Source organism: Solanum dulcamara, chromosome 12 (genome assembly GCF_947179165.1).
Source record: "Solanum dulcamara chromosome 12, daSolDulc1.2, whole genome shotgun sequence".
NCBI classification, from domain to species: Eukaryota; Viridiplantae; Streptophyta; class Magnoliopsida; order Solanales; family Solanaceae; genus Solanum; species Solanum dulcamara.
Genome location: NC_077248.1, coordinates 60,263,248 through 60,288,115, shown reverse-complemented (window position 1 = coordinate 60,288,115; position 24,868 = coordinate 60,263,248). Strand labels below are relative to the sequence as shown.

The following is a 24,868-nucleotide window of genomic DNA, read 5'->3' as shown; positions in this document are numbered from 1 at the left end:
TGCCACCAGAGAAGTGGGGAGCAGAGGGGGAGAGGATAGAGTCCTATGCTTAGGAGAAGAGGAACTTTCCCCTTGAGATAATGCAGTATCGTCTTCGTCTGAGTAAGAAACAAGTGTATTCATACTAAGATTAGGTACAGTGATAAGAAACAAGTGGATTCATACTGAGATTAGGTATAGTGAGTAAAAAATATTGGAGATGAAGATGAAGAGATAAAAAAGGGCATGTGGTGTGTAGTAGGAATGACAGTTGAGGTGATTAGAGTGATAAACGTGATTTAGGGGGCTGACAATGGATGTGATAGGGGTATAATGGTTTGAGTTCAAAAAAAATTAAACAGGAAAGAGAAAAACACAAGCGTCATCCCTCCTAAAGAAAAACAAATTGATGGAGAATAAAAGGGAACGAGGTTCCTCTATTTTTTTGAGTAAATTAAATATGAGGTTATTAGTCATAGCATTATTCTCATAAATGCATATTGTGAGTATGAGTGCTAACCTGTATTTATGCTAACATCCTGGTGTTGACATGTTTTCAACCATGTAACTGGCCTATGTTTGTGGAGACTAAGGGTAATATCAGTAGATCCCAGTATCCTTAATGCCATTCAATCTTAAATGTATACTTGTTACAGTACAACATGTGATCTTAGTGAGAGTCTATGATAATGAAGAGGCGATCTTTACTCATTTACATTTTAAGATAAAGAGAGAATATGAAGGAACTCTTATTGGTATATTAGGCCCAATGCCAAATGGTTTTTCTCGAATTGATCTCGTCCTAGCGACTTGGTGAATATGTCAGCAACTTGTTCTTCAGTTTTGCAGAAGGTCATAGTAATGTTCCCCTTTTCAATATTATCTCAAAGAAAATGATGGCGTATATCAATATGCTTAGTTCGCTTATGATGAACCGAGTTCTTCGCCATGTTAACTACACTGGTGTTGTCACACATAATAGGTATGCAGCCTACCTTAATGCCATAGTCTAAGGGTTGTTGCTTGATCCATAGAAGTTGGGCACAACATGAAGCCGCAGCCATATATTCGGCTTCAACGATAGATAAAACAATCGAGTTTTGCTTGCATGTCGCCCAAGAGACTAAGGATGATCCGAAGAAGTGAGCCATACCTGAAGTGCTTTTTCTATCTATGAGATATCCGGTATAACTTGCATCAGGAAAACCAATCAGATCAAAAGAGTCACCTGTAGGATACCAGAGGACGAGGTTCAGAGGACCAGGTTCATAGTTCCTTTGAGATAATGAATAATTTATTTGACAGCTTTCATGTGTGATTCATTTGGACATAATTGAAAGCGCGCATATAGTCCAACACTGAATACTATGTCTAGTCTACTAGCTGTGAGGTATATTAAGTATCCAATTATGCCTCTGTATTTTATGTGACCAACTGGGGAACCAGTTTCATTCTTGTCAAGTTTATTGGAGGTGGCAATAGGTGTATCATGTACTTTGGCATCATCCATGTCAAATTTCTTTAGTAGTTCTTTGATGTACTTTTGTTGATGAATCAGTGTTCCTATTGATGATTGATGGATTTGGAGTCTAAGAAAGTAGTTCAATTCTCCCATTATGCTCATTTCAAATTCACTACTCATAAGTTTTGCAAATTCAACTCCCATACGTGCATCTGTTCCTCCAAAAATAATATCATCAACATATACTTGCATAATTAAGACATGATGGATCTTTTTCTTGAGAAATAATGTATTGTCGATCTTGCCTCTTGTATATCCATGTGTAAGAAAAAATGCGAACAACCTATCATACCATGCACGTGGTGCCTGCTTGAGATCATAAAGTGCTTAATCCAGTTTATATACGTGGTTAGGTTATTCATGGTTTTCAAAACCTGGTGGCTGACGAACATACACTTCCTCTTGTAGATATTCATTCAAGAAGGCACTCTTCACATTCATCTGATATAATTCAAACTCTATGTGTGCTGCAAACGCAATCAGCATTCGAATAGCTTCTATTCGGGCTACTGGAGTGAATGTCTTATCATAGTCAATCCCTTCCTCTTGATTGTATCCTTGAACCACAAGCCATGCCTTGTTTCTTGTAATAGTTCTTTGATCATCGAGTTTGTTTCTGAATACCCATCTTATTTTTATCACTGTTCAATCTTGAGGTTTAGGAACCAGGTTCTATACCTTACTTCGTTCAAACTGATTTAACTTCTCATGCATGGCAATGATCCAATCAGCATTTAGGAGTGCTTCTTTAATGTTCTTGGGTTCTATGATTGATAGATATGCCGAGAAGCCACACAAGCTTCATAGTTTGGATCTGGTTTGAATTCCTGAGTTAGGAGGAGTGAGCATGTTCTGAAAGGGATGTGAGCTTTTGTGTTTTCAGTTGTTTGTCTGACTGCTTTCTCCTGAGATTGGAGGAGGAGGACTAGGTTCAGTAGAGACACCATTCATAGCTGGAGAAGTATCTTCTATTGTCTCATTTGGTTCATAGTTTTGTCCTGGAGCTCCGTCATTATTATTTGAAGGTTCAGTGTCCTCATAGTCAGCATCATCAACATCTCTTTGAAGAAGGTTAGTCATACCCATCTCATCACAGTTGTCTGCACATCTTTCTCGGCCAAGTGATTAGCTTCGTCAAATATAATATGTGCACTTTATTCAACACGATTAGTTCTTTTATTGAGAACTTTATAGGCTTTGCTTTGAGAAGAGTACCCGAGAAAAATTCCCTCATCACTTTTGGCATCAAATTTTCCTAAAGCATCCTTGCCATTGTTGTGTACATAACATACGCAGCCAAAGTCCCTGAGGTGCGCTAAGTTTGATTTTCTGCGTTTTAATAATTCATAGGGCGTTTTATTGAGTATAGACCTAATCATACATCTATTAATCAAGCAACATGCAGTGTTTACAGCTTCTGCCCAGTACCCCTTAGGAAGACCACTAGCAATCAACATAGTTCTTTCCATGTCTTTCAAGGATCTATTTTTCCTTTCCACTACACCATTTTATTGTGGTGTTTGTGGTGCGGAGAAATTGTGATCTATCCCATTTTCTGCACAGAATTTGAGAAAGTTGAAATTTTTGAACTCTGTTCCATGATCAGATCTAATGCTCATTAATTTATATTTTAATTTCTTTTAAATTAGTTTCACAATAATTTCAAATACATCATGTCTCATCTTTTAAACTTAAGAACAGAGTCCATGTGAATCTAGTATAATTATCAACGATAACAAACACATACCTCTTACCTCCACGACTTTGAACTCTTATTGGTCCAAATAAGTCCATGTGAAACAGTTCCAGAGGTTTCGTTGTGCTTACCATACCTTTTGGTTTAAATGATGATCTCACATGTTTTCCTTGTGCACACGCTCTGCATACTTGATTTTCATTGAATCGTCCCGTTGGAAGTCCTCGTACTAGTTCTTTTGAGATTAGTTTATTTATTATTGAGAAGCTTGGATTCCCCATTCTCTTGTTCCATAAGAATGAATTATCATCAACTGCACTTAAGCTTTTTAGCATAGGTATCTTTTGACCCATAATGTCAATTTTGTAGATATTTTTGTGCCTTTTTCCTATAAGAACCAGTTTCTTTGATTTTGTACTAGTTACTCTGCACGCAGTAGATGTAAAGAGTACATCATTTCCTCTGTCGCACATTTGTGACACGCTGAGAAGATTATGTTTTAATCTTTTGACATAGTACACATTATCTATTGCTTGAGAATGGGAGGGTCCAACTTTGCCAATTCCCATAATTTTGCCTTTCTTTCTGTTTCCAAAAGCTATGCTTCCGCCATGTAAGCCATTCAGTAAGAGGAAGTTATCTTTTTTTATCATCATGTATCTTGAACAAGTGCTATCCAAGTACCACTGCTTATGTCTTCCTCTTTCTTGTTCCTTGGACTGCTTGTTGTCCTCTTCATCTTCTTCAGAATCTGTCCCAGTTATCAAAGATAGGATTGTGTCTTTTGACTGATAATGGTTCTTATCATCTTCTGACTCTACAATTGCCATTAATGCTAGGAAGCAGCACTCCATTTCTCCTTCTATTGCCAGTAATGACTGATTTTCAGCTTCAGTCCCATCAGACTCTTCTCTAGAAGAATTTCTCATTCCTGCAAAAGCTTTCTTCACAGTCATGTCAACCTCTTGATTGGTCATTCTTCGATTTGTAGAAATGTATTGATCACTCCTGACTATTTTGGTTCTTTCAGAATTATTCTTTTTGTACTCCATGGCCCATAGTGGGCAGAATTTGATGAAGTGATCTGGACTTCCGCACTTGTGACATAGTTTCTCTCTCAAGTCTTTGTTAGTGGTTCTATGAGATTGTCTTCTCTGACTAGTTTATCTTTTTCTCAGCATTCTTTGAAACCTTTACATCACTAATGCTATATTCTCTTCTTCAAAATTATCTTTCTCAGTGACTTTAAGAACTAGGTTCTTCTCTTTCCTTTTGCCTCTGATTTCTTTCTCTTGATTCTTTTTAGCTTCATAGGTCAGCAGACTTCCAATGAGCTCGTCCTTCATCATAGTGTCGAGATCGCGTGCCTCATTAATCGCTTCTACTTTGCTTTCCCATAATTCAGGAAGAATACTTAGGAGTTTCCTGATAGCTTTTCCGGTTGGAATTACTTCTCTTAGAGAGTAGATTTTATTGATTATGGAAGTAAACCTAGTATGCATGTCTTGAATTGTTTCTCCATCCATCATTCTAAACAGTTCATACTGTCAATTCAGATTATCGATCTTGGATTTCTTGACTTGATTTGTTCCCTCATAGGCAGTTTGTAAGGTGTCTCATATTGCCTTTGCATCCTGACAAATAGATATTCTGTTGTATTCATCTGGACCTATTCCATAAATTAAACTCTTCTTAGCCTTTGAGTTGTCTTGAATTGCCAATTTGTCTTTCGTATTCCACTCATTCCTATCTTTTGGTACCTGTGTTGTTCCATTTGTTCCAGTCTTCATAGGAATAGTAGGTCCATCAAGGATAACATTCCAGAGGTCTGGACTATCTCCTATTAGATGATCCATCATCTTATTTTTCCACCATCCATAGTATTTTCCATTGAATAGTGGTGGCCTTGTCTATGATTGTCCTTCTTGTGTTGTGGGTGGTGCAACCATTGATCCTTTTCAAGATTTGAATCTTTGAGTGAAAAGACCTGCTCTAATACCAATTGAAGAAACTTATACCACCTAACAAATTCAAGAACTAGGTTCTTGAACTAGTAACACGAAAGTGAACAGTAAAGACAAGACATAGAATTTATTGTGGAAAACTTCCTTACTCAAGGGAAGAAAAACCACAACCTACACTTGTAGAATTTTTACTAAACTTCACCAATCTTTCAAAGAACAGTTTTAGATTACAACTCAATAATCAAGGAATTAACTCAAATCCCTAAACTCTAACGATAAACTATAATCGCAACTCAAACTCTCCAAGAAGTCAAACCCATTTCTTGTTACAAGCCTCACTTTCTACCTTAGAAAATTATAACTCAATAATATTCCTAAGTAAAGTTCAAACACATGAATTAACTTTCAGAAAGAAAACCTAACTCTAGTTCTTCTTTCTTCAATGTTTTTCTCTTGAACTGCTGCTTTGCCTCTTGCTTGACAGAAAACTCTCGATCAGATTTTCCAAGAAGCCGCTACAATTAATGCCGTAGCTTTTCTTTTATAGTGTGCAAACATATACCTTATTGAGTCCTATTTGGAAAACTATTTGTCCACCTAATTCTTTTTCTTTTAGGAGTCCTCATTATAAGAGTTCTTATTATATCATTTTCCTTGTTTGTTGTTGTTGACTTTTTATTTCCTTTTTGTTGTAGCCCTTTTTGTATTAATTTTTATGTCCTGCAATGTGTATGAACCTGATTAACCTTTGTCATTATCAAAACCCAGAATATTATTGGGTCATCATTAACAATATGAATAAGATGAAGATTCTGATCATGACGAGAAAGATGAAGAAGAGGTTGATCATGAATTATCATAATGATAAGAGTATTTCACAATATAGACTTGTGTTAAAGAATGAAGAAGAGGATGATCATGAATCAGCATAATGATAAGAGTATTTCACAGTATAGACTTGTGTTAAAAAAAGTGGTTGTGAAGAAATTTGTCGAACAAGTTTTGATAATATGAAAAAATCTATTTAAAAAAATATACTTATGGTAATAAGTCTATAAAAGGTCAAATGAAACAAGGAAACAATGTTCAACTAGGAAAGAACAAACAAAGAATTAGCGTCCAACTAGCTAGGAAAGATCAAAGAAGGAATCAATGTTCAACTAGGAGAAGGACAGAATATTACATCTATAAAAGCATGAGATAGTGCAGATTGAGTTCACATGTTGCACGCGTAAAGAAGGAGTGTTGTCTCAAGCAATAGGAGAACTCAAACAAGTTGATCGTGAAGACTTTAGATCTAGGTTGTTTTCAATATAGTTTTCTGTTTTTGTTTGAGTTAAGTGTGTTAAAATTGTGAGGCTTGTAACAAGAAGTTGGTTTGGCTTCTTGAGAGAGTTTAGAGTTAGAAACAATTCGAGTGGATTGTTGGGTTGGGTACTAGAGTTAGTTCCTTTGATTATTAAGTTGTAATAATAAAATTCGAAGATTTAAGTTGATTTGAGATCGTGATCTTTACTCCTTGAGAAAGAGGGTTTTCCACATTAAAGATGGTGGTGTTGCTTACTTATTTGAATTAGACGAATTTAAGAACTGGTTCCTAGAACAAGTTGAAGGCATCAACTTTCTTCAAACTGACATACGCATATTAAACCTCAGGGCGGATTTACCATAGGCAGAGGCGTGTACTTGACATCCCTTCGTCTGGAAAAAATAAAAAATATGTATATATATATATATATATATATATATATATATATATATATATATATATATATATATATATATATATAATTGGAAGTTAAAAACAAAAAATGAGGATAAGTATAATACAATGATACTACTTGACATGAAAGACGTTTCTAACTCAATTGGTTTAGGTGCTCATTTTTGAACTTAAGGTTCGAATCGTGGACCTCTTGGAGGATGACAAAACCATTAACCAATAGTATTTTATTTATATTATGATATATTTTTAATATATCATATAGTGTTTTATTTATTTTAAATTGTGACACCCGCTTACAAAAAATTCCTCGTACGCCTAGAACCTTGCCCTTGTCAAGATGCTTGGCTAGTGATGCACACAGTTTTTCATTCTTATTTTTATATTAGAAATATAATTTATTTATTTTTATCTACGTAACTATTGAACTCTTTCCATTGTGAATATTATTTGCCTCTTCTTAAGTTTCTCCTTTGAACTTTGTTTCTCTTTCATCCTGTTCAATTTGACATGACCAATAATATATGTGTTTACAACAAATTTAAATGTGATAGAAAATAAATTGCAATCACAAATAAAATATGAAGAAAAATAATTTTATTGATAAAATATGTGGTACAAATATGTTTGTTCTCTTGATTCTTCTCTCTGAATTTTTCCGTGATTTCAGGGCCGTTCGTGGCTATGTTGCCCAGACTCTTCAAAAATATCAATGGGTGCGTGTTGGATTCTCCCAAAGTAGTATATTTTTGGAGAATCCGACAAGGGTGCTGCATCAAGAGTGAAGAGTCCGCGCAACTTAGGTTAGTCGTGTATTTCTCAAATCAGGATGATTCCAATTAGATTGAAGTTTTTGTGGATCTTCTTAAAGTATTTGATTATCAAAAAGAGTTTAACATATTTTGATCTCTTTATGAATATTCCATGAATTTGACGAATATTCGAGATGCCTTAAAAAAATATAATACCGTTTATATAGACATGAATTAGGGTTTATGGTAGAATAGCCTCCAAGGAACCCTAACTGAAATAGGACCCGTCTTGTAAAGTCCGCGATATGAATTTAACAACTTTCAATTTTACCCAATTTTAGAAATATTGTTCTGTAGTGATAAAAATATTGATACATGACCAAATATTTAGAATTCAAAGCCAACTTTTTGCAAGTTCAGAGTACTTATAAATCCAGAGAAAGATTAAAGTGAGTAGTATTAGGGCAGATCATTTACTTATAAATCACTTTTCTCTTCCTTGTTCTTACAATAACAATTACTACAACAACGGTAAGTTTGTTCACTCTTAATCTAGTGCTTGTCTTTAGAATAAAGGAAAATAGTCATGTGATATCAGTGGTTCATTGTCTTTGTTGCAATTTAAATTTTCATATGTGCTACCTTGCCCTGCATCATCATAAATGGCTATCAGAATGTGAATTTTTTTCATTGTGGGCTTGAAAGCAGGTTATCTGGATCACGTCTTCTTCGGACGAATAAATGTTGGCAAAGAGATAAAAGACATGTATTTCTTAGCAATACATATAGGTATGTAATATCAAAAACTATAAAGGCGAAATCATGATATGAAATTTCAGCTATATATAGATATTTAGATGAATGGCAAGGCTAAATTTTTGTTTTCAATACGTAAGTTTTGACTCAATATGGCATTGTTTATGTTCTTTACCTATGTAAATGCATACTTTAGCCTCCAAAGAAAACATGAGGTGTTAGTTTGGATTGTATGTTCATATTGCTGGTGGGTTTTTTGGGATTTCGAAATTCAAAATTTTTTTATATATTTTTTAAATATTTTAAGTTGACAATTATAGTGACTTATACTATTATTTTTACATAATTTCTGAATATATAAATTTTGTTTTAAAATTTAAAAATTACATGTTTAAATTCACCATCAAAATTAGAATACATAAATTGAAACAAAGAGGAGATAAAACATGCAAACAAGCAGAATCCCCTGATTCCATTTTTAGTCATCAATGCCGCCTCCGGCCATCGGAGTATTGTGAAAGTGGTACCACCTCCGACAACGGCGTCGACATCGGCGTCGGAAACGGAGAGTTCCGGCAGACTGGACAAGAAGCATTCAGTTTCAGCCACGCGTCTATACACATCACATGAAAATAATGCTTACAGTCAGGTAACATACGCAACATCTCTGCTTCCTTGTAATCGCACAAACAAATCGAACACACGACGTCGTTTCCGTTTCCGTTTCCATTTCCCCAATTTCCGTTTCTCTTCGAATAAATCAATTTGGGGTACGAGTTTATTGCAGCTTGATCGAGGCCCGCGAAGGTGTTTTGTGATGAAAGGTCGTCGTTTTCATCGTCCTCAGCAACGAAAATTACACTAGGAATGTAAATTCCATCGTTTTCGGTGTTCGGGTTTTGGGCTTGACGGGGTCGAGAGGCGGCGGAGCGGCAGCAAAGGTAAGAGGAAAGGAGGAGAGAGAATAGGAGGAAGAGGAAGCCAAGGGCAATTGCAATTGCATAGCCTAGGCCGATTTTATCAAGGCTCTCGATGAGCGTATTGGTGGTGGTGGTGGTTAGAGGTGGTGGTGGGCCGCCGTAGACGGAGGAGGGAATGGTGGACATTGGGAGAAGACTAAGAGAAGGTCCATTAGATAAGAGAAGGGAAAATGGTTTAGAGAAGTAAGAAAAGTGGGTGGGTGGGTGGGTTGCATTAAATAGTGTGGTTTGAATATGAAAAGAAGTCATTAAATAGCTAGCTTGTTAGAATAGATGATAGTGACGACTTTGTTTCATATTTTATATTTGGCGGAATTTATCGATGGTCATTTAAAATTGATATCAATTTTATTTAAATATTTTAATTAGAATTTATTTGTTTTAATCATTTTACGTCACGCTTCACTAAAATATTTAAAATGAATAAATTTTAATTAAGATGTCTAAATCAATATTGGTGCCAACTTTAAATAAGCACCAATTCTGCCTTGATATTTGGACATAACATTCCTTTTACCTTTAACTTGGGTTTTGGTCTTTAGTCTTAAATGGTCAATCAAAGCCAAAGAAAACTGGTTCACATTCAAGTGTATATTGGGATGGTTTCTCACTCCTAATTATGGTATGTTGGTGGGCCTAATTGCAAGGGAGCCTAAATAAATTGACTTTATTAATGTATATGTATCATCTTTTATTAAGAAATTAAAAGAGTTAATGATTGATCGTGAATTTTTTTCTCTTTAGGTTTTATTCATATAATTTTTTATGAAAGATTGAGCAATGATTGATCGTGATTTTTTTTTCTCTCCAGGTTTTATTCGACATTAAATTATGTTTTTTTTTCTCGTTATTATTGATTTCATTGCTCGATCTTTCATAAAAAATTATATGATTTTTCATGTTATTGTGGTGAAATGAATTGTTGAGGTTTGAGAAATTTGGTTTTTGGGCCAAGATAGAACCATTGCTTGGTAAATGACTAAATGCTTCTAGCTTTTGTGATGTTGAGAGAGGAGCTTTAGAGTCTGTTTGGATAAGATTTTTTTAAGCTGTTTATATGCTGAAAACTGCTTATTATAAGTCGAAAAAAAATGGAGTAAACCAACTTATTTTTTTGTGCTTATAAATTATTTTCAGCTTATAAACTATTTAAACAAAATAAGCCAAACAAATTTAATTATTTTTTTGGGCTTATTTTAAGCACAAAATAATTTTAAATTGACCAATCAAACACTCAAAAAAAGCTGAAAACGACTTATAATCTAATCCAAACGGGCTCTTAGAGATTGAAGAAAAAATTATGTAGTCTTGTACTTGTGCATCTTACAAAGTGTGTATGGCATGGACAATTTCACTTATACCAATCATATACTACAATTCTTTCTTGTATCATATCACCATTCTTTAACTATATGATTTGTGATTTAAAAGAAGGGGAAAAAAGAATACATAGCTACTTGCAATGTTGGAAGGGAGGGGGGGTGTATACCAATATGGACAATTAATCATCTAGTAAACAAATAAAAGTTTCATTCATATCATGTTGATGAGAAGAAATATGAGTTGTGTAAATGTTATATTGATTGCTATTATATGGAGAGAAATCAAAGAAATATGCTGAGGTTTCAAAATGACACATCAAAACAAATATGTTGAGGTTTAAATAACTTGTTAGTATAATAGTAACTAAAAATAAGTTAGGTAATAGAAGAGATGTGACATATCTTTTCGGTCAAGAGTCTATTTCTTTTTCTTCTTTGTTTGACCTTTTAATATTATAAAATAATTATATCTCCTAAGATTTGAATATTTTTCTCTTTTTTATATATTTCGTATCTTTTATAAAAATAATTACTCATAACTTACACTTCACACTCTTTAATTTATACTCTCAATAATATTCATAACTCTCATTTTTTAATCTTCATAACTCCCTAAATTTAAGTTGTAAGTTTATGATACCTTATATTATTCCTCAATTTTGTCTATATAAATCATGTTTTGTTTCATAAAAATTCTCATTCAAAATTATCTTTTCTCTTCTCAATCACCATAGCTTCTTGTGAACTAACTAAATCATGATAGAAAAAGATAACATAAAGACAAGAAAAGTTTCGTTCTCAAAGTCATTCTTTTCATTTTTTATGTGTTTGATCTCATTTTCTTTTAGCATACTTATTTTACGAATGTATTATGATACACCAAGAAAGAATGATCAAAAACATCTTCTTGATCATCAGTATTGAGACACTCTTAATAGTAATGTTATTTTTAAATGTGTGATTAAGTTTTATAAAAAAAAAATCGCAATTGACACTGATTTTATAATCATATGGTGTAGTCTGATTACAATATTATTAGCACTCAAAAGATAATGACTTGATTGATAGTTAGCTACAACTAAAAGAATGACTGTTAGAATCATGTATAATTTGAATTACTTCTCACTCAGACACTTTTTGAAAATAAGTAAAATAAAATAAAATAAAAAATCATTACTGCTATTTATATATATTAGGTAGAGCATGTGGGTATTTTAGCATTGCCGATTTTTGGAAATTGTTAGTGCCAAAAGGCAAGCACATGAATATGAAAACTAAAATTTAAAAAAAAAAACATGAAATTAAAAAGGAAAACAAGATTGACTTGGATTCATATTTTTATTTAAAACCAAATGATATAACCACATCTTTTGAGAATCCTCTTCCCATGTAAAAGAGTGCTAGAATTCATAGCGCAATAATTTTTTTAATTTAAAATAGTTACTTATCAATTTATTGAAAATTTGTTATATAATTACTAATCAAACATTTTTCTTTATGAAATTAATAATACCAATTAAATTATTAATATCTTTTTTTAATAGATATTCTATTATGGTCAAATAATGGTCAAACATAACTTTTAATAGATATTCTATCATTTAATTAAAACAGAGGTAACAATTCGAATTTTTGACCAAAGTAAGCCATTATTTAAATTAATTTACCAAAATAATACATTTTTTAAAAATTTTATAAAACTAGTATTAACGTTGTTGGTAGTAACTTTTTAAGCTATATATTAGTCTTGGCGGCTTTAACTTAACAAACATTACAATGAGTAACGTTTTTAACATAATATGTTACTATGAGTAAAACGTCATTCAGAGACACATTTTACCTATAAATATTACTCAAAATAACGTTTCTTAACTATTCAATCACGGGCCATCGAATTCTGCAATGCAGAATCAAAATGTACAAATTTGATTATAAAACGTTACTATCAGTAACGTTTTTAGACTGTCAGTTACGACTCTCTATTAAAGTCATATTCGCCTATTTTCCAAACAATGATTATAAAATAAATTTTGTTGGAAGAAATGTTTTGCATGCATATTTCAACATTATTGAGCAAAGTTTTTAAATAAATAAAAATACACTCACCTATCTTTTGTCTATAGTAAATAAAAAGGAAATATAATACACAACGTTGTATATTATAAAAAATTTAAACTAAGTACTATCTGAAAACTATAAATATATAGCCTAAATTAGGGGTGTACATGAACCGGGTTGGTTCGGATTTTTTACAAACCAAACCAAACCATTTGTATCGGGTTATTAAATCTATAAACCAAACCAAACCAATAAAAATTGGGTTTTTCGATATCAATTTTTCTCGGTTTTTTCGAGTTTTTCGGATTTCTCGGGTTTCTCGGGTTTTTTGAATTTTTTCGGATTTTTCGGGTTTTTCATAGTATCTAATAAAAAGCACCCGCCTCCGGGCGGGGGTTCCCTGCGGGGCTATTACACGTATTCCCCCCGGGGGTAGCCACAGAGCAGTGCTTCTTAAAAAGAGTTCTAGTACAAAATATCAACATATAAGATAAAGACAGAACACTGTTTGAAGTTTTAACTTTATAATATAACTTTATAAGATGAGTTTTTTTTGTATATTATTTAAATGGGCTTCTCAAGTTCAAATCTAAATGTAAGAAAGAAAATAAAATTATGAACAAATTTTAAATTTTTTTTATAAATTACATTTTAATAAATATTTTTATGTATAACATAATTTAAAAGTAGTATATCTATAATCGGGTCGGTTTGGGTTCGATTTGACTTTTTTTAGTTAAAACCAAACCAACCCTATAATGGTCGGTTTTTTTTTTCAAACACCAAACCAAGTCAAACCAAACCACTAGTCGGGTTTTTTTTCCGGTTTGGTTAGGTTTGTCGGTTTGGTGCGGTTTATCGGTTTGCCCTGTACAGCCCTAGCCTAAATTATTGACAAGTTAAAATAGTTCTCAAATACGAAACTTAAAAAGAAATTTAAACTAATAAATTAAAAATTACTACTATTGTTAATTCCCCATGGACAAGAAGTCTAGAACTATAATGGTCTACTTCTATTAGTTAAAATTAATTTTAAAAGAAAAACTACATGGACTCACCGCTTGTAACTTAAAAAAAAAAAAAAAAAACTAAAAAGAACTCAAAATTATGCCTAATTTGATGTTCAAACTAGGATACATCGGTTGAATTTGAACTCACATGCCACTCATCCACTATAGCTCACAATGTTGAGTGGGTTCATTTTATTTATATATTTATGAGGAGGAGAAAGTAATATCGTATTCCTACAAAAACGTTATCACTGATAACGTATTCCTACTTTAACATCTTTTTTGGTCCTTTAATTTTGTGAAATAAAATATGACCTAATATGTTACTGTCAAGAACGTTTATACTGATTTTGTAAAAAATTTTAAAAATATATTATTTTAATAAATTAATTTAAATAATGACTTATTTTCGTCAAAAATTATAACAATTCCTAGAAAAGGAAATCGACAACATTCTTTATCACAAAATATCATCAACAGTCTCCACTCTTCTACCCTTGAGAATAGTTTTCTTCTTACTTTTTCAAATAACCCTGAAATCACTCAACCAAAGATAAATTTAGATCGAGAAAGTAACATATATTATTTGAAATGATATAAAAATGTTAGAAATCACATAAATTAACAACTTAATTATTTAAAAGACAAATAAAACTTTTAAATATCTAAATTCTATCAATATCACGTACATTTGACTAAGAGGGAGTAACATATGTTGTTTGAAAATTACGTAAAATATACTATAAATCACAATAATTAACAACTTAAAATAATTTAAGAACATATTTAAAATTTGATTGACTCTCGATAATCTATCAGAGTCACATAAATTGGGATGGAGAAAATAACATATATTCTTAAAAAATGACGTAAAAAGTACTAAAATCACAAATAGTTAACAACTTAAAATTTAAAAGTGATATAAAAAATTTGGTTGACTCTCGAAATTCTATTAGTACCACATAAATGGGGACGATGGAAATAACATATATTATTTAAAAATTACATAAATTGTATTATAAATCACAAATATCTAAAAATTCATATTAGAAATTTGGTTGACTCTCTAAATTCTATCCATATCACATATGCGAAAAAGAGTAACATATATTGAGCCCGTGTTAGCATGGACGCTCCTCTATCTAGCAAATACATAAAGGGTAGTGCCTCTATTTTAAGAATATATAAAACTATGTTCAAAATGGGATTGATATAAGAATTAACCCATAAAATTTAAATTTTGAACCCGCCTTTTTTGACCGCTAAAATACAATTACTAAGTTTAATAATATTCATACTAAATTAAAGGGTGATAAATGCTTACTTAAAACAATCAAGATTGGGTTCAATTGGTATAGTGCTAGGGTAGTTGCAAAGTTGTTTAGCTTTTGAATAGTCCACTGCAAAAGTTTGAACTGCAACTTTAATACAATTGCAAATATCTTTGCGGTCTGATTGTGAAGCAGTGGCTGTTTTAGCCAAACCTTGCCAATCCAACACAACAATCTTGACTAGGTGATATTGCTCTACCTAGAAAAAAAACTAAAACAATTAATTATTTTTTATGCAACATCAGTACCACATTGAATAGATGCATTTGTTTTGCCTAAAATTAGAGCTAGGGCAAACAATTTCAAAATACTTTTTGTCATTGATGATGTATTGAAAATCTTTCTTTTCAAATGTTTAATGATTTTCTATGAGAAAAGAAGCTTTTGAGAGAGGTGTATGAATGACTATGATAGAAAGACTATTTTTATACTTATTTAGAAGAATTGGCTATTCAATTATTTGGAATTATAATTAATATGAAGATATTTTTGCACTTGGTTTGTTTGACCGTTGAGGATATAGTAATTAAAGTAATCCGATTAGGCTTATCTTCATTACACTTTTTTTTTTCATTTCCTTCAGGTACATATTTATATAAGTTGGCATTTTCCAAATATTATTTTTAAAGGTCTAGATTAAACTAATTTAACAAATATCTTAAGCATAATTAGTAAGATATATTCTCATAAGTGCTTTCTAATAAAACAAACAACAACAACCCAGTGAAATCCCACAATGTGGGGTCTGGGGAGGGTAAAGTGTACGCAGATCTTACTTCTATAAGGTAGGACGGCTGTTTCCGAAAGACCCTCGGCTCAATAAAAGCATAAAAGCATAGCAAGAGGTTAGATAAGGCATATATGTGAGAGCAAATAACGAGAGCGACGGAAATAAAATAGAATAGTCAAAGTACAGAAAGTGATAGATAATAACAGAAATCAGAGCACAAGAAATTATAATGTGCTAATGCGCCTACTAATAAGTAGGAATAACGAGACTATGTACTAGACTTCTACCCTAATGTGGGTCCTCCACACCCTCCTATCTAAGGTCATGTCCTCGGTAAGCTGTAACTACGCCATGTCCTGTCTAATCACCTCTCCCCAATATTTCTTTGGCCTACCCCTATCTCTCCGAAAACCATCCATAGCCAACCTCTCACACCTCCGCACTGGGGCATCTGTGTCTCCCCTCTTCACATGTCCAAACCATCTTAGTCGCATTTTTCGCATCTTGTCTTCCACCGATGCCACTCCTACCTTGTCCCGAATAGCCTTTTTTCTAATCTTGTCGCTCCTGGTATGCCCACACATCCATCTCAACATTCTCATCTCGGCAACTTTCATCTTTTGAACGTAAGAGACCTTAACTGGCCAACACTCCACCCCATATAACATAGCCGGTCTAACCACCACTTTGTAGAACTTGCCCTTAAGTTGTGGTGGCACCTTCTTGTCACATAGCACACTGGAAGAGAGCCTCCATTTCATCCACCTTGCCCTAATATGGTGTGTGACATCATCGTCAATCTCCCCGCCGCCTTGCATGATAGACCCAAGGTACTTGAAATTACTTTTCTTTTGGATTGCCTGGTCACCAAGCCTAACTTCCGCGCCAACCTTCTGAGGAGTCTCACTGAACTTGCACTCTAAGTACTCTGTCTTGGTCCTACTCAGCTTAAATCCTTTAGACTCAAAGGTATGTCTCCAATCCTTCAACTTAGCGTTAACTCCACTACGAGTCTCATCGATCAGGACTATGTTGTCCTCAAAAAGCATACACCATGGCATATATATTATATAATCCCCAAATCATTCCCCTTATCTATCATTTATGCTATTCCTATTTTAGCTAATAGGGGTAAGGCATGGGATAACCTTAAGAATATTAAAAACAACTATGATAGCCCTTGGTTGTCAATCGAATAAATGTGGTGGAAATCCCATTAATTGGACTAGGGCAAAAAACTTCTTAGAGTGTACTTATTTTTGTGGCTTAATTGATTTAGATTTTAAGGGTAGTCGCTATACATGGTCTAACCATAAATATGGATGTGATCTTATTTTGGAACGACTAGATCGTTGCCTTGCAAACCACTCTTGGATCCAATTATACCCTAATGCCACCATTACCCATGATCGCTCTCCTCTTCTTGTCAAGTTGGATAACTCGGATCGTCGAAATAATAACAAGCCCTCTCGTCTTGAAAATCTTTGGTGTGCCCATCAGGGTTTTAGAAATATTGTCAAAGAATGTTGGTTTAATGGAGATCTTCTTTCAGCCAATAATATGATTAAAAATTGGAGTGCCCATACTTTTGGTGACTTAAAAAGGATAAAGAAGTGTATCCTTGCTAGACTTAAGGGTATCCAACCCCCCCCCCCCTCTTTGAGTCTAGTAATTTTCACCAAAACCTTAACCATGAGCTCACTGCTGATTATAACTCGATTCTCAAAATCGATGAAAATTATTGGCGTATGCGTTCCCAAATATTATATATTGAAATACGTATCATAATATTTACATTGAACTGCATATCGTTGAAGGCTACAAATTATTATTAACTAATTCACGACTAACAAATTATTATTCTATCTGTGTTACTTACGTTATGAGTATATTAGATAGACATTGTAAGTATATTTAGTATAATGTAAGTATATCACTATAATAGATAGTATATTGTGAGTATATTAGATATACATTGTAAGTATATATAGTATAATATAAGTATATCACTAATAGATAGTATATTGTGAATATATTTGATATACTTTGTAAGTATATATATAATATAATGTAAGTATATCACTATAATAGATAGATAGTATATTGCGAGTAAATTAGATATACATTGTAAGTATATCACTATAATAGATAGATAGTATATTGTGAGTATATTAGATATACATTGTAAGTATATATAGTATAATGTAAGTATATCACTATAATAAATAGTATATTGTGAGTATATTTGGTATACTTTGTAAGTACGTATATAATATAATGTAAGTATATCACTATAATAGATAGTATATTGTGAGTATATTTGATATATATTGTAAGTATATATAATATAATGTAAGTATATCATTATAATAGATAAAACATTGTGATTGTATTTGGTATACATTGTAAGTATATATGTAATATAATATAAGTATATTATTATATATTTTAAGTATATAAATGATTATAATTACTTCTAATACATAAACGTTGCAAAAAAATAATAATCAGCCCAACGGACCTAACCCAGCCCGGTCTATCAGGCCCGGTCCTATAACCTTAATGGGTCATGGGCTGGGCCATCTGACTTTTTGGCACTGTTGGGCCCGAACAGGACCGGCCCATCAAGGGCAAGACCTTTCCAGCCCACTTAACACCCTTAGTAGGAATAGAAGAAAGAAGGGCAATGGACACATACGATGTAAAATGACTATATTTACAGACACCATACATGACAACAACCTTTAGAGATGTATCACAATGAAAAATAATAGTTAATGAACTATTTCTTTTGATGATTAGTTAGTTATTTGGCAGCTAATATTGAGTATATTACGCACCAGAGAAATTCAAGTAATGCATGCACCATGCACAATTCTCATAAAAGACATAGGAAAAATTTCCATTTTTTTCCTCACAAAACACACTTTTACAAACTCCGTCAATTAATTAATCATCGACATATTTTAGTTAATGATCATATATATAGTAGATGTGAGATTTGCATATACTTTTTTTATTCACATCTTTGTTAAAGTTATGCTCACATGCACCAATGATATATTCCTCTATTTCTTTCTTGTCTTAAAAATCAACATGTGAGACTTGCATATACTCTTTTCAATCACTCCTTTGTTAAAGTTATGCCCACATGCACCTATGATTTCTTCCTCTATTTCCTTATTACCTGATTATATTTTAAAAAATAAATACTGATAGAGAGAGGGGGCAAAGGATTAGAGGAAATAGACACAGAAGATGTGAAATGACTGGCCACCATACATGACAAAGTGTTTTCACGAGAAATCTCTAGCCAACCAACCTTCCTACAAGAGATTCTTTCTTAACATCAAGTCTATTGAAATTAGATAAATATGATAAGATAATTCCAACAATTTTTATTTTCAACACCTTCTAATTTTTAGAAATTAGTCACGTCAATAGCTTTCGATGATTATACGGATATCCAAAGAAAGAACGAGATAAATGTTTGTTGTCCCAATCATTCTTTTAGTCCCAAGCCCGCTCAGGAAAGGACTGATTTAGAACAAAGTTTTCTTCTTGTTGATTCCTAGGTGTAGCGCTTCTTCCCCTATGTGAGAAGCAGATGATTAATCATCCGTTTTCGGAAGAAATCGAAGAATTTCTTGGGAATCCTACAAAATCTGTTTCGTTTGGTGTAAGGGATAAACATAAATAGTTTTGGGATAAAAAAATAGTCCAGAGATAAAATTTTAGTGTCTTGTTTTGTTGACAAATTTGAAATAACTTATCTCACCATTTATACCATAGAGATGGGATAAGTTATCCATATACATGGTGGGATAAGTTATTCCACCTTATTCCAGGATAACTAATCTCAAATAATTAATTCTGAAATAACTTGTTTCCAATCAAACGACTGAGATTTATCACAATGAAAACTAAGAATCAATGAACTATTCCTTTTATGATTAATTAGTTAATGAGCTATTCCTTTTATGATTAATTAGTTAATGAACTTCTCTTGTTTCGAGTTTTGACAATTTGGCTTCTAATTCGAGTATATTATACATCAGTGAAGCCCAAATAGTGTAATTAGGTAAATTTTTTTTATTTTTTTAAGTCAATTCAAATGACCTCTAAGTCTTTTCTCAAAATTCGATAACACATATTTCAACCTTTTTCTTATTATTATTGGTATCTTTCTTACCTTATTTTTCTAAAAGTTCTTTTATACTAATAGAGAGAGTGGACATAAGAATAGAGAAAAGAGGTGAAATACACACGAGATGTAAGATGACTTTATTTAAAGCAGGGGCGGATTTACATAACTCGATGAGGGTACCACGCCACCTTCTGGTCTTAGTTGAAAATCTGTCTATACATATATATTTGTATATATGTTTATAAAGAAAAGATTAATATTAAATGTTGTATTTTTGGAAATAATGAGCCTTGTGGTGTTAGTGGTTAAAGCTCAGGTTTAGCATTGTAGGGATGCAAGTTTGAATCCTGCTATAGGATGTATTTTTTTAAAACTTTTTTTGATCATGCAAAACCTCGGTAGCGAATTTATTGTAAAAAGAATTGTGAATAAGGAGATTAGAACCCTAAGTAAAATCTTAATTAAACTAATAGAACAAGTCTAAATTTTGTTTGCAAATTTGCTAATAAATATTAAGCATTATCTTACTCTACGCTAGAGTTTTTATCATATATACTATTCAAAGCAGCGTGACACCCAGAGATTTAAAATCATGAATCCGCCTCTAATTTAAAGCCACCATATATACTTGAAAATGACCTTTAGATGTATATCACAATGAAAAATAATAATTAATGAACTATTCCTCTTTTGATTAATCAGTTAAACACTTTCTCTTGTGTCGAGTTTTAACAATTTGGCTACTAATATTGATTATATTATGTACCGTACCATAGAAACTCAAGTATTGCATGCACTCCGTACGATTCTCATCAACAAGATATAATACGATTTTTTTTATTTAAATCCATTAATTAGTTTGGAAACTTTTATATCGTCGAGTATATTATGCACTAGAGAAATTCAAGTATTACACACACTTTGCATGGTTCTCATCAACAACATAGGAAAAAATTCTTTGTTTTTTTTCTCTCTCACTTTTAAAAACAAACATGTTAGAACTGCATATACTTTTTCAATCACTATGTTGTCAAAGTAATGTCCACAAGCACCAATGATATCTTCCTCTATTTCTTTTTTATCCTATTACTTCTAAAGTTTTTTTTTACATGGATAGAGAGGGAGGACAAAGGAATAGAGGAAAGAGGGAAAATAGACATACAGGCTTTCTCTATTTAAAGCCACCATACATGACAACAACCTATAGTAAACACACAAAGACAACAATCTTAACCAACAAGGGTTGTAGTGGAATGATAAGTACTTCTTCATCCTTAACCAAGAGATCTCGGGTTTCAGTCTCTTTGGGTACAGAATCGTCTTTGTTAGAGAGCGTTTTGTCCCCAATGTGGAATTTTTCGGCGCGAATCCGAATTTAGTCGGATTCCAATGTGAGTACCGGACTGAAAAAAGACAACAATCTTGAGAGATGGCTTTCTATATTTAAAGCCATCATAAATGACTACAACCTTAAGAGATGGCTTTCTCTATTTAAAGTCATCATACATGACAACAATCTTAAGAGATGTATCACAATTTACAATGAAAAATAATAATTAATGAATTATTCCTTTTCTAATTAATTAGTTAATGAATTTCTGTAGCGTCGAGTTTTGACAATCCGGCTACTAAAATCGACCATATCATGCATCCGTACGCCTTGAAGAATTTTATGAATTATGTTTGAGGGAAAATTTGAGGTAAATTAATTATTTAATTAATTGATTATGTTTCTTGATCGTAAAAAAATAAAATTATTAATTACAAACATAGGCTAATTGTACTGATTAAATTATGACTCGCTTAAGTTAACATCATAACAAATACTTGATTCAAAATACTTGTTTTGACATAAATCAATTTTTCCAATTGATAAATATTCTTTAAAATGAAATATAATTAATTTATATGAGCATAATTAATATTTAAAAATATACACAATAGATATTAGGCTATTTTGCCAAATGCAAACGCAAATTACTACCAGTATAATTTAGAATAATATAATGACCTTTACAAAATACCTATGTCACTATGTTAATGATTTGAGAAGCTTGACTAGTTAATTAAAAATGTGAGACATCAAAATTGGGTGTCAATATGTGAATAACGTCTATGACAACAACATCAATGCAGTGCTTTATATAGGAGAGAGGACGATCGAGATGCTTTTGTCTTCTTACTCCATAACCCATTGAAACTTAGTCAAAAATAATTCAATCTCAATTGGACTTGGTTTCCTTCTTTATTTCGACCTTTGCATGGTTTCTCCTAATTTCGAAAGCCCCTTCCTTCGTTTTGTGCAAATTAATATGATTATGTTTTCATGTTGAGTTTTTGTTCCTTAATCCACATGTTTATAAAATTTCTCAAGAAATCCTTCTTGCTCTTGGAATCTACTTTTTACCACTGAGCAACAGTCGTCTCTAGTCATCTACGAAGGATCTTGTTCTTTCACTTTGGTCATAGAACTTTTGCAACCCAATTCCTACAGTAGACATCATAAAGACTTGATATTTGTCTATCATAAACGCTATCAATTCTTTATTAGAGATATGTTAAGAATATGATTCTTATATATATTTGTCAATATTCAAACTTCAAATTACAAGTTTCCTAAATAGGTTCTCCGAGTGACAACTATAAAGGACATCTAACATGAACTTGGCCTTGTCTTAGGTTGACAAGCTTTGTTCTTCCCTTGCTCGTTTACCTGATGCCGGACCGAGGGTTATCTATGATTGGTAATGGCACAACCAAAGAAGAGGAGTTGGGGGGAAAGGTTAGGTATTGGGTAATGCAACACATTTATTTCGGGTACAAAGGCGACGAGGGTGTTAATCCAGCCACCCAACCCACTCTAGGTCAGGGGAAAGCCAGTCATAGGTTCGAAATCCTTTCATCTTTTTTGTGGATCATCTTATGATTACCGAATGATAAAAATAACAAAGCAGATATTTGAAACTTGTGAAATATATGATCTCCCAAAAGACAACATGTAAGAGAGATTTCGAGAATCTAGCTAATTTATGAGCTTAAGTCTTGAAGTTGAAGGCAAGAAGATTGTTAACATAATTTGATGTTCTCATGATAAAAGAAGAAAGACCAATCCCTCTCTACTTGTACTATACTATCATTCTTGCCAAAAAGAAAGTAAAAGGGAAAATATCAAATTATCTTTACAATGCAGCAGTTCAATGAAATACAATTAATTATCTTTCAAGACTCATCACTATTAAAAAAAACATGAATTAGTTAATAGCAAAATTTGTTGCTAATCGCAAATTATCAAAGAAATTTATACTATGTCCTAATACAATAAGTATGTTACTTGTTCTCTTGTTCTTGTTTCTCTTCTTCTTCGTCACCTCTCCATAAATCAGACAATGTAGGAAGCTTGTACTCGCCGCTATAAGTGAGGGGAATGGTGAAGTTGCCAAATACAGGAAGGTCAATAATGAAACCCAACTCAAGTGTATAATCTATGTCCCAATCTGCTGCTATGTCCTTCACTAGGCTCAATATCGCGCTGTGTGGAACCTTCGCTGGCACGTCTACCAAGGTTGTGCTTTTCGCCTTCAATGACCCCGGATCTGGAATTGTACCTGTTGCTACTATGCTGAAATTCAATTCAATCAACCAGAGGAGACACAAGTTATTTTCATGTGTACCTTTATACTCAATAAATCATTATTAGAAGGCATCTACAAAATTTTAAGGTCTTAGTAATTTCTTTGCAAAGTTTGAACGGCAACTTATTTTGAGAAGCAATCAAATTGTAAAAGAAAAAGCCTAAAATAGTGCCTTTTAAGTTTGGGCGTAGACTAAAAATCATCCTCTAATATTCAAAAGTGTTCCAATTTTTAAGTTTAAGCACAAAGTTATGGGATTATTTTGGGGATTTTCCTTCAACTCTTAACAAAACTATTTTCCAAAATAAATTATCTAAAAATCAAAAAACCAAATAAGAACACCGATGTTTTTTTGTTTATTGATTCTTATTTTTAAATTTTAAAAACCGATAAAATTGGTTTAAGTGTGATTTTAAGCCCAAAATGATCAAAAAAATCAAATCAACCCGACTATATAAGTACTTAATTTAAAATGATAATTGCACATAACTCAAAAAATCAAAGCTCTGAAAAAAAAGTTAATTAATTTTAATTTAATTTCAACATTTGAAACATCAACTCAAAAATCGACTTATTTTGTACCTGCCATAACATTTGACAACATAAGCAATTTCCATGATAGGTATTGGAACTTGGTAAGGATTGGTAACGGAAACCTTAGCGTGATATGAAATGCTATCAAAACTCATCTTCTTCACATCCACATTCATAACCGTTGCTTCGGGTTTCTCCATCTCCGCTACCTTTTCCGACACATAATTCTTCGCCTTGTCTACGTAATCCATCCTTCTCTTTCTTTGTATCTCTCACGAACGAATAATTTGGATTTGAGTTTCAATTTTCTTTTCAAGGAAACTATGAGATTGTCGATATAAATGATAAGATAGATTTGAATATCTGTCAATCCATATTCTAGCTATATGAAATTTCTTGTTAAGGCAAGATGGATTAACTTAATCCACGGCCTGCCATCCATATATTGTAGGTGTACAAATTTATATGTTGTTTTCCGAAATATAAGTAGATATTGTTATTAAAGTAAAATGGAAATTTCTGCTTTTAGTTCATGAAATATCTACATATTCTGATTTTTTTTTATTTTTTTTTAAATTTTATTAAGCACATTTAAGTTTCAATTAATTGAATTGTACAGTATTGATTTTTCATCTTGTGAATCTTTATGAATTCAAGAATGGTGTTAAATTCATTAATAATAACGCATGTCTCATATTAATTTGTATTGTTACTTCATATTGTAGGGTAATA

At 32.4% G+C, this 24,868-nt stretch overlaps 2 protein-coding genes across 2 annotated transcripts; both read right to left on the bottom strand.

The window, feature by feature from the left end:
- Nucleotides 1-8,744: 8,744 nt before the first annotated feature.
- Nucleotides 8,745-9,569, bottom strand: LOC129876906 (RING-H2 finger protein ATL67-like). Its single transcript, XM_055952384.1, has one exon. It carries the CDS (start codon nt 9,496-9,498, stop codon nt 8,878-8,880), a length of 621 nt encoding a protein of 206 aa, XP_055808359.1. The 5' UTR covers nt 9,499-9,569; the 3' UTR covers nt 8,745-8,877.
- A 13,728-nt stretch (nt 9,570-23,297) lies between these two features.
- On the bottom strand, nt 23,298-24,387 carry LOC129875810 (desiccation protectant protein Lea14 homolog). Its single transcript, XM_055951043.1, has 2 exons — nt 24,185-24,387; nt 23,298-23,589 (listed from the first exon to the last, which is right to left on the bottom strand). Exons 1-2 carry the CDS (start codon nt 24,385-24,387, stop codon nt 23,298-23,300), a joined length of 495 nt encoding a protein of 164 aa, XP_055807018.1.
- Between the last annotated feature and the right edge of the window lie 481 nt (nt 24,388-24,868).

What these genes read in the sequence shown, in the direction of transcription:
- LOC129876906 (XM_055952384.1), bottom strand. Translation starts at nt 9,498, where the DNA reads ATGTCCACCATTCCCTCCTCCGTCTACGGCGGCCCACCACCACCTCTA.
- LOC129875810 (XM_055951043.1), bottom strand. Translation starts at nt 24,387, where the DNA reads ATGGATTACGTAGACAAGGCGAAGAATTATGTGTCGGAAAAGGTAGCG. An exon ending in GTTGTCAAATGTTATGGCAG is followed by an intron (nt 23,590 to 24,184) that starts GTACAAAATAAG and finishes ATTGAATTTCAG; the next exon opens with CATAGTAGCAACAGGTACAA.